The sequence below is a fragment of the Frankliniella occidentalis genome, unplaced genomic scaffold (assembly GCF_000697945.3).
Source record: "Frankliniella occidentalis isolate FOCC.00 unplaced genomic scaffold, Focc_3.1 Scaffold19, whole genome shotgun sequence".
Taxonomy (NCBI): Eukaryota; Metazoa; Arthropoda; class Insecta; order Thysanoptera; family Thripidae; genus Frankliniella; species Frankliniella occidentalis.
In genome coordinates, this window is record NW_026267149.1 from 1,355,505 (window position 1) to 1,365,893 (window position 10,389).

Genomic DNA, 10,389 nt, shown 5'->3' on the forward strand with positions numbered 1-10,389 from the left:
TATCTATTCAAACTAATTAGTTTATTGAATGATTTTCTACAAAGTTGTTTATATTTTTCAGTATTTTACCATTACTTTACTTTAGCCATACATACAACTGTTCAATGCTTAGCTACCCTATCACTGACTTTAGTTAAAATCATACATAAAATTCCATGAAGCCTCCTAACATTGTTTATATCTATTCAAACTAATTAGTTTATTGAATGATTTTCTACAAAGTTGTTTATATTTTTCAGTATTTTACCATTACTTCACTTTAGCCATGCATACTACTGTTCAATGCTTAGACACCTTATAATTTCTTGTTTTGTTGTTTACAGGAAGTTGCACAAATCCGTGAAAGATTTGAGGAAAGGAAACTTCGCCTCTTGAAGTACAAATATTCTGTCCAGCCAGTTCCTGTATTTCTAGGAAACTTAGGCAGCATCCGACAGTGCTTCATTGTTATGGATGAAACTAGGTGGGAAGTCTCTGATGCATTTGAGGCTTTTATGGGCTGTTTCCATATTGCTTTTGGGCTTGGTGTCCAGTTCCCTACTGAAGCTAAGCATATATGGGTGTTTCTTCAGAAGACTCTCTTCAATATCGATACTGCTTCGGACTACAAGAATGACCGTGGATTGCGCTCATTTATTGCTAATCGCCTGAAGGAATACAACCTGTTCACCCGAAAATGATTTGCCCTCAGTGTGGCAAACAGTTTTCAACTGTTGATTTGTTTGCTAAGCACCATAAACATTCACATTCGTTGTTGCCTTATTCATGTATTAGAAAGTGTGGACGGAAATATTCAACTTTAAATGCATTTCTAAGACATATGAAGATTTGTGAAGGTTCTGTGCTTCAAACTGCTAAAATTAATCCTGTATCTGAGATTGTTTCTACTTCTAGTGATTTAGCTGAAAACTCTAGTCATGTATCAAATATAGTTGAGAATCTTAGTCAAACAGATTCAACTGATGTTTCACATTCGTCTGTAAATGTAATTACAGAAGCTACTAATTCAGTAAACTGTGACAGTGACAAACCTGCTCAAGATATAAATAATATTCTTAGAAGTGAAGCAGATAAATTTGTTTCAAAGTTGTATGGTAAATCTAAACTTCCACGACAATTTGTTCAAGACATAATAGATGACACTTCTCTTTTTCTCCAAAATGGTGTTCTTACTTTTTTAAAGGATAACTTAACATCCTTGAATCTAACTAATGAACAGTCCTCTGCTTTAACAAAAGCTTATGATGTAGTGAAAAATCCGTTCTCTCACTTGCGCTCAGAGTACTTTAGATTTAAATACTTCACTTCTACTGGAGAATTCATACCTCCCATTTCATATGAAATAGGTGAAATTGATGTCGCACATGGTGCTAATTTAAAGAAAACTAAAGTATATGGGCAGACTGTTCCCATTGATTTATCTCTAAAACAATTTTTGGAGATACCTAATGCACTGAATGATATTCTTCAGTATGTTGAGTCATGCAAGGCTGATTCAGATATTGTACAAAACTTTGTTCAGAGTGAGTTATGGAAAACGAAACGTAGTAAATTTTCTGATGATGATATTGTTCTTCCCTTACATGCATACTATGATGAATGTCAATGCAATAACCCTTTAGGATCTCATGTTAGTAAGTTAGGCTGTGCCTACGTTCAGATAGCTTGCCTTCCACCAGAATGTCAATCATCAATCAATAACATTTTTGTTTCTCTAGTTTTTGATTCCGATTATAGGTGTTTTTCTGATGCCAAAGCTTTTGCTCCATTAATTTCTAAGCTGAAATATCTTGAAGAGATTGGTATTGTTGTTAATACATCTGATGGTCCAAAACGAGTGTTTTTTGTGTGTAGTTTGTTGTTGGGTGACAATCTTGGTCTAAATTCAGTGGGCGGGTTTGCAGAAGGATTCACTGCCAACTTTTTCTGTAGATTCTGTAAAACACATAGAGAAGTCACTCAAACTCAAATTGTGGAAGATGTCACAACCTTGAGAACGAAGGAGTCTTATGTTGCTGATCTTGCGATTGACTGTATGAAGCTTACAGGTGTGAAGTCAGACTCTGTTTTTAATCAGTTGCCTACATTTCACATGACCTCTAATTTTTGTGTCGACGTTTTCCATGACCTCTGCGAGGGCTCATGTCATTATGTGATGTTACATGTACTTCGACACAGCATAACCAGTAAATTTTTTTCACTTGATTTGCTTAATCATAGAATTGAGATGTTTCAGTATGGACCAACGGATTCTAACCGAATTCCTTTATTGTGTGATGAGTTTGCTGCAAAACGAAAATTGAAAATGTCTGGTTCTGAAACGCTACTTTTTGTGAAATTGTTTGGAATAATTATTGGTGATAAGGTCCCCTATGATGATGAGCACTGGAAGTTGTACTTAAAACTTTGCAATTTAATGGATATTGTACTTTGCAAGTCGCTTTCTCGTAGGCAGGGATCTGCTCTACGTGTTCTTGTTAGTGAGTTTAACTCTATGTATGTTAATGTAACTGGTGATACTCTAAAACCTAAAATGCATCATCTTGTTCATTATTCTAGAATTTTTGAAAATAGTGGCCCAATGGCTCTTACCTCTACTAAAACCTTTGAAAGGAAACACCGAAGTCTCTTAATACCAGCTCGGGCCACAGAATCTAGAACTAATATTGCAAAGACTGTTACAATCCAACATCAACTTAATGTAAGTCACCATTTTAAATCACTGAAGTCTATCATCCCTTCCACAGAATTTGGTCCTTCCACAGAAGTTTTATTGTCAGATTTCTCAAACCATAGTTTTGTTCATAATTTGCCTGTGTCTTTTCATTTATCTTTTTCCAAAGGCTGTTTGTCTGCAAACTGGGTTAATTTTAAAGGAAGTACTTACAAACCAGGTATGATTCTTCTACTTGAAGTGAATGAATCTGGAGGACCAGTTTTTGGGTTATTGAAATCAATTCTTCTTTGTGAAAATGAAAACTTCACTTTTGTATTTTCTTATTTGATGTGCTCTGGATTTGACGACCACCTTCATGCCTATGAGGTTGAAGTCTCTGACGAGAAATGGTCAACTGTATTGCCCTCTGAACTATATGATCCTTTGCCCTTGAGTGTTCATCATTCGATTTGCAGCAAGAAGTATGTTTCTCTCAGACATTTATTGTAATTGTAATATAATTTTGTATTTTGTAATTAATTTGTTTTTGTGTCATCATGTAGATAAAAATTGTATTAACACACCAAAGAAATTTGTAGTCAACTCTATGAACTAAGCTTGTGCTCATTTGTTAAATAAAATATGAATTAACAAACAATCTTGTCCTCTCACTCTCATCCCCCGTTTTTTCGCGGCCCGCTTTCTGTGGCATTGCAGGGACTGAAAAAGTTCGTCCAAATCACGATTTTATGTTGAGAAGCTATCACCAAAGCTCTTGGAGACTAGTCATTTCCTCTGACACTTTACAAGTTACGTTTTGTTACCCAATGTGGTCAGTTGTTACACCTAATCGCCTGGAGTGCGCGGAGTTTACTAGATAAGGCTACACTAGTTGCGAGAATCTGTTAGCACACTTGTGTGCAATAAGTCACACTGGAAAATCCGTTGGCTCTCCCCAGCTAGTGTACCTTAGCTGTATCAGCTAATCGAAACAGGCTGGAAGAGCGAACTTTGGAGTTTTTGTCGTGATGTCTTTCTCAAGCAACGTCGATTAGCCCGGAGAGCTAAAAAGTTTGCTGTCACGCTGCCAGCAAACGCGTAAGCTACCACAGCTGACCTTTTTTTTTCCGTGTAGGTGCAGTAAAATGTGTATTTCGCGTTTTGGTCATTATTTGATTTGTATGAAATTTATCTCCACTTAAATAACACTGGGGAGAGCACAGGTAGACACCCGCCCGCGGAAACAATACAATACAATACGTGATGTCGCTGGGAAGGGGGGCGAAACTGGCCGCACTCAACGACGTGCCTCCGAGGTCTGAACCATGGCGAGCGAGCCGCGGAGGGAAACAGATATGAATATGAAACAGGTGGGCGAGGCTAGAGCCAGGGCGGGGATGCGGCTGACCGCCGTAACAGCGGCCCAGTGTTGTCATGCATGAGGAGGAAGAGTCACGACAGTGTAGTTATTCCCTGTCTCTTTTTCCTCCCCCCACCCCCACTCGCGATGTACAACAGCACACGATTTGAATAAACGCGCAGGCAGTGCTGATAATAATTATCCTAGTTTACGCTTCTAACGAGGCCGACGCGGCCGCAACAAACACATAAGTCTCGTTGTATATTCACGCGCTTGCGCCGCACCGTTCCAAACAAATAATGGCGTGTTTACAGAGTGTCGCAATCATGTATAATTATATATTTTTCGAATCCCTTTTTCAAACACATCATATTTATAAAAAATTGTGCGCAGTGTTTGGTTTTAATAGAGGTGTAAATACGTAACTTTGCATATTTTTTTTTTAAGTTGAGGGAGTGCAATGAATTAAAGCCTGGGCGTTAATGTCACGCTTCGGTTGACGCTGACACTTACACAGATTAAATCGTGCGCTGAACCCGACTGCAGCACTAGACCAACAGACACTACTGCCAGTGCGATATTGCCCAGGTATTGATCGTCGCTGACCTGTCAACCCACTACCCCCTTGCCCGTTCCATCTCCGACGCGGTAATGCAATGTTGTCGCTGCCCGTCAAAAAGCAAACCAGACGGGCTTATGCGATTCATATCCATCCGCAAAAAGGATGGACGGAAAGAGTCGAATACACATGAGAGGCGTTTTTTGCTGCCTCTACGCCTCTCTTTTGTTTAATTTTTGTTATCACACGCGTGATGAATCCTCCCAGTCCGGCTGCGTCATGGAGTTGGTCCGAATGAGTCGAGCGGTTGGGCGAGCGGTGGGACGAGGGGGGCGGCGGGGTGCGAACACGGCGCTGGTGGGACCGCAGGGACCACGGAGCCCCGTCGATTGTCTCCGAGAGACGCCGAAAATGTTGCCAAATAAGTCCTTTGTCGGGTGGCCCAGGCGGCGCTGTGCAGGCAGGGGGCCGCCGCCGCCACCCCGCCACAACCTGGCCCGCCGGAGTAACACGGACCATTTGGGTAATCAGGTTGGGTTCGGGGGGGGCGGGCCGGGCGGTGGGGGCAGTCAATCTGGTCATTCCTTTGCCCGAGCGGTGCTCAAATCTACCTGATAGTTGACCGATAGTTGACCCTTTATTTGCGGCGGCCCGACCCCGGATGACTCGATGGTTCAATCTCGACGAAGCGAATTCAGTCGTTTCTATTTTCCCACTTATAATTGAAAATAAAAAAAATCGCCCACAGGGCTAAGAAATATGTACAGTAACCTCGACTGTAAAGTTTCTCCTCCAATTTTTCGTACAGCTCAAGGGAGATTCAGCAGTCCACGCAAACCCGCCGTCGTGGCGCGAGGCGCGCTGCCCCCCCCCCCCCTCCCTCTCCTCTCTCCTGCCATCCAGGGGCGGAGGGGAGGAGGAAGAAGTGAGCAGCGGCCGTAGGCAGCCGCTCTAGCGGCGGCTGCCGGCTCTGCCCAAACAAACGCACAAACATATGACACACGCCGGTCACCCGCTCTGTGCTGCAGATAGCAAGGAGTGGAGAGGGGGAGGAGAGACTTTTAATTCTGGTAGAGACAGTCTTTAAGGGACTGTCTAAAAAACGCACGAGCCAGATTTTTGGCCCCAAGGATTTTGAACATGTTGAAAATTAAACATTGTAGGCATACTACTCACCGGTGAAGTTGACCTTGAGCAAGTAGTTGTGGTAGAAGTTGCCGCCGTCCATGCTGAGCATCGCCGGGCAGGTCCCGTTGCCCTGGCACACCTCCCGCTGCAGCGCGTGCAGCGCGTGCGCAAAGGCGTACACCGCGTCCACCACGAAGGGCACCTTGGACTCCTGCGGGCGAGACAAGCGGGTCGCACACAGGGCGCTCGTTAATGCGATTAGATGAAAACTACAAGACGCACACACACACACACACACGCACACACACACACACACACACAGAGACTTACCTGCAGGTAGCCGTACTCGGGCCCGAGCCGCAGCTTGGGCGCGCAGTGGTCGGTCGCGCCCTCCGCCAGCGAGCAGTTGAAGGTCTCCTGCCAGTACTCGTCGAACCAGGGGTTCCGCCGGTTGTTCTCGGGCGTGAGCGCGGCCATGTAGGCGTCGAAGCCCGGGATGGGCTCGGTGTGCAGCTCGACCGTGAGCGCGCCCTCGGCCACCTCCTCCACGTCGCGGACCACGTGCGGCTGGCGGCCCCAGCCGTCGGACGCCAGCCAGTGGAAGGGAGTCGAGTCCTTGGAGCGGGACGCGGCCAGCAGCAGGCCCCTGCGGCACGACCCAATAAGTGCTCCTTTAAGCGCGTGCTCCAAATTTAAAAAAAAATAAGATGGGAAAGAACAATGGAGAAAGAAGCAGCAGTTACTCGCTGTCACTGGAGACGCCCTGCCGGCAACAAGTCAGCTGGCGATGACAGCTCCCCCTGGAAGTGGCAGCCTGTCAATGAGGCCCGTGCCCCCACCCCTAACAAGCCCCCACAACCGACCAGGTTTCCGACTTGGAAATGTCGGACCGCGCGACAAATCATTTAGCGTCCGAGATCCCCCCCCCCATCCCCACTCTGTGAGGCCACCGCCACCACCCCTGCCTCGTCGCCGTTGACAAATGCAGCCAACCGCGGCAGACGCGTTCCGCCATTCAGATTCCGATTAATTGCGTTCTGTTCGGGCTGGGGCTTCATTATGGGAAAGGTTCGGGAAAAAGAGTTTGCTGCCCAAGGCGTTCTGCCTGCTTCATTACCTCTGCGGCGGGGGCGGGGCGGGGCGGGGTGGAGGGCTGAGAATGGCAGCTTAGGCTGAGGCTTGTCACCAAACTAACTTGGCCGCAACTCAAACCCCGATGCCGCCCGCAAGTCTCCCCCCCCCCTCCCTGCCCTGCCCTTTCGGTCGTCACCGCGAGGGGACACACTACTACGCTGGGGCTGAGCGAGATGGATCTCGACAAAAGGACCACGAGGCGAGAGGGCGTCCGAGCACCGTAGCGACACCCGCTGCCCGCAAGACAAAGACAAAGACAGTTTTTTTTTCTCATTATTATTTCCTGACAATTCCAGACAGACGTCTTTTGGTCCACAAGTTTCGCGCGTCCCGGCGGACATGCTTTACATTGTCTCCCAATTAGACAAGATTCGGTCCAACGGGGGGCTGAGGCGTCCGAAAGGCCCGAGGGCTTGTCGAGGTAGCGCGGCGGGCAGAGGCGGGGTGGGGTGGGATGGGGCTGGGAGAGGAGAGGTGGCGCGTTAGGTCTGTTCCGGACCGGTAAGGGCGGCGAGTTGGTCGGCCCGCCCCGCCCCCGCTTTTGCCCCGCCGCCAATGGCCCAGCAGGTGGGGGCCGACAGGAATGTTCAATTTACACCGTTGATGTCGCCGCATCCATCGTGCCCCAGCCCAACAAACTTGGGCTCGATCAGTCCGCACCGCCGCCGCTGCAGAGAGGCTCTGAGCGCGAGCAAGCTGCTCCCCCCTTCCCCACGCCCCGCCGGCCCCACCACCGGAACACGACGCTTCGTCCAATCCGCACCATTAGGACCCCTCCTGCCTGCAGCGGTGCGGCCCGGGTCCAGCCCGGCGCGGGACAATCCTCAGGACATCGTTTGTATGCAAACCGTGGTGCGGCCGCCCCACCGCCCCGCCGCGCTGCCCCGCCCCGCCCCGCCCTGCTCCACCGAGCCGAGCCGCGCCCCACGGACCGCCTTCTGATATCGCTCCGCGCGACGAATAACTGCCAGCAGGGGAGGGGGGGGGGGCAATCTCCCTGCTTACCCCACATTCAATTCTTTTTTTTCCGTTCGCTTCCTTTTTTATTCGTTTTATTACTTTCTTCTTCTGTCTGGTTCCCGGGCGGTGCGGCGCGCTGCCGCCTGCTGTTCGGATACAAAAGCCCAAAGTGCCCCTCCCCCCTGTGCCGACACTCTCGCCAGTCCTTGCGCCATCGCCATCACATTTCCGCCCTAAACAGCTTAATTAAAAATTAATCACGATCCGTTGGGGGCGGGCGGGTACCTCTTGGCGCCATCAGGCGGGGCTCCCTTCCTAATTCACGGGACGTAATCTAATCAGTGGATCCAGGTGGGCCGGGAGGGCCCAGCTTCGGGGGGAGGGGGCCGGGGGCGGGGGGGAGGGCCCGGGGGACAACGTTGACCACCGTGCCTTCCAATTTGGCTCCAAAGTGGCTGGCGGGCGTCACGTGGCCCCTTCGCCTGCTCCTCCTGCTCTGCTGACCTAGGCACGCCACGTCATTCTCCCCCCGCCACGCCACGCCCCACCCCACCCGGCCCTGTCCGGTTGCGGGACAAACACCACGCCGTCGCGCCTCGGTTGCTTGTCAACCCCGAGCACGTCCTTGGGACCGATAACCCCGACTTATTTTTCGAAGCCGAGAAGAAGGAGGGGGCAGACGAGGAGAAGCGACGAGAAGAAGAAGAAGAAGAAGAAGAAGAAGAAGAAGAAGAAGAAGAAGAAGAAGAAGAAGAAGAAGAGGAGGAGGGCTGGGGCGGGCGTCAAATGGGGAAAGGGCCCGGCTATGAGTCGACAATGGGAGGAGGGCGGAGAAGGGCGAGCGCTAGATGGGCATGAAGGTGAAAAAAAGAAAAGAAGAAAAAAGGATGTGCCTCAGAAGGCCAAAGCACCGGCAGTCATTTCCTCCATAAATCGAGGGACCTCGACATGGACCTGCCCGGACAGAACTCCGAGCCACAAAAAATTGAGAATGTCATTTTGTTTTTTCAGACACGCATGCACTTCGAAATAGGACTATCCTACTTAAGTTATAGTTAACTCATTCTAAAGAATCTACCTCTTGAACAATATGAGTTTACAGCTGTAGTATTTAGAACTTTTAGAGTTTAAGAGGAGGCTAGAGAGAAAAGGGTGTCTCTATGATGGGCAGGTGGATGATGTAGTGGGCATTGAATTTTTTTCAGAAAGACTCAAAAAAGCATTCTCTGAGGTCTGTATCTTTAGTGGTCCAAAAGTTATAAGCCAACCATTCTTTTTGCAGAGCTCTGCCAAAAATGTTTCGTGCGCATCAATTTTGTTCTGTCAATGTTGGGTGTTCAAACAATCAGGACACAATTTATAGAATCACACAATCAGACACACACACAATCAGACACACACATACATCAGACAATCGACACAAATTGTGGTCTCAGTTGTACTACAAAATGAAACAATCGAGTGTAGAATTTTTTGGTCACACATATCACAACAATTCGAAAATTCAATAAGAAGTTCATCAAAATCGTCAACGTTGGAAGCCGTCGTTGTAAAGAAAGGGACTTCTTGTCCTCGCCAATTCTCCCCTCCACCTCTCCTCGGCTCCTTGAGAAACCCACGGGTCTTTTTTCTACCGCGCCCCCGCGTCGTCGGTATGGATTTCCTTTGAGCTAGAACTGAGGCGGCTGAATGGCTTTCCGGTTCCGGTCAGTGCGGGGGAGTCGGAGCGGGTCGGGCGTGGGGGCGAGTGAGCGTCCGTAAGGTCGAGTCCCGTGAGAGGTGAAGGGAAGAGAAAGGAAAAGACGTTCGGACTAATCGCTTCGGGACACAGCGAGAAACGACGAAGAGAGGCAGAGTAAAAGCGGGAGAGGAACGTCAGTGTCCTCCCTGCACTACGCAGTCCGACGCAGCGAGCGGCCTCGGGTAGGGCGGGGCCCCAACAGAGACTTGTCATAAAACATGCACAAGCAGCGCTAGGAGTCCCAGCGTGCGCAGCGCAGCGACAACAACCACATCGCTCGCGTCGTCCCGCGTGCGCGTTTTGCGACATTTTTTTCTCCTTTTTTGCCCGCTCCGTCTTTTTGTCGTTTCTTTGCGCGAGCGTTTTATTTTTTTTATTGGGGTGACACACCACCAGAGCGGGTGGCGGCAGCAGCTGCGCCTGGCTCGCCGTGGCTGGGCGTGGTGCGTCGGAGCCGGTCCAGCCGGTCCGGAGGCGCTTGCTTTCTTTGCGGCTCCTGCGGCGGCGAGGCCCAGCTCTCCGGGCAAAATCCTTTTCCGAATAGGTGTACTGTCCTCCCGGGTGGGTCCTTCAGCCTTCGCCCGGCCCTCCTCTGCCCTGCCCTGCCCGGCAAGGCCGTGCCCGAGACCTCAATAGCTTTTGTCTCCGACGCGTGCCTGCTCCGCCGGTCCCGCTCGCTCCCTAAGGGACAGCTCCACGATCAGGTGACGGCCTCGCAGCGCTCGGCCTTCTTCAACTTGACTCAATCAGGCTCCCTTAAATTGTTGATAGCTGAGCCGGGCACGCGGGCAGCGGCCTTTAGAGGGGCACGGCTGGGCACGCGAGACACATTTCGCGATAGCCGCGGCGGT

General features: G+C 49.4%; 3 protein-coding genes across 3 annotated transcripts in view; 2 read left to right on the plus strand and 1 right to left on the minus strand.

Moving 5' to 3' along the window:
- The window catches only part of LOC127748901 (uncharacterized), an 8,524-nt gene extending 7,715 nt beyond the window's left edge, over positions 1-809 (plus strand). Inside the window, exon 10 of the mRNA XM_052264445.1 lies at positions 324-809. Within this exon, the coding sequence (XP_052120405.1) occupies positions 324-680 (357 nt within the window). The 3' untranslated portion in view covers positions 681-809. The remainder of the gene's footprint in view (positions 1-323) is intronic.
- Positions 810-820: 11 nt separating this feature from the next.
- On the plus strand, positions 821-3,166 carry LOC127748910 (uncharacterized). Its single transcript, XM_052264519.1, has one exon. The coding sequence runs from the start codon at positions 821-823 to the stop codon at positions 3,164-3,166; it is 2,346 nt and encodes a 781-aa protein (XP_052120479.1).
- A 2,577-nt stretch (positions 3,167-5,743) lies between these two features.
- The window catches only part of LOC113207092 (metabotropic glutamate receptor), a 90,818-nt gene continuing 86,172 nt past the window's right edge, over positions 5,744-10,389 (minus strand). The window contains exons 5-6 of the mRNA XM_052264520.1: positions 6,034-6,349; positions 5,744-5,914 (exon numbers count right to left, since the gene is read on the minus strand). Coding sequence (XP_052120480.1) covers positions 5,744-5,914; positions 6,034-6,349 — 487 coding nt within the window. The remainder of the gene's footprint in view (positions 5,915-6,033; positions 6,350-10,389) is intronic.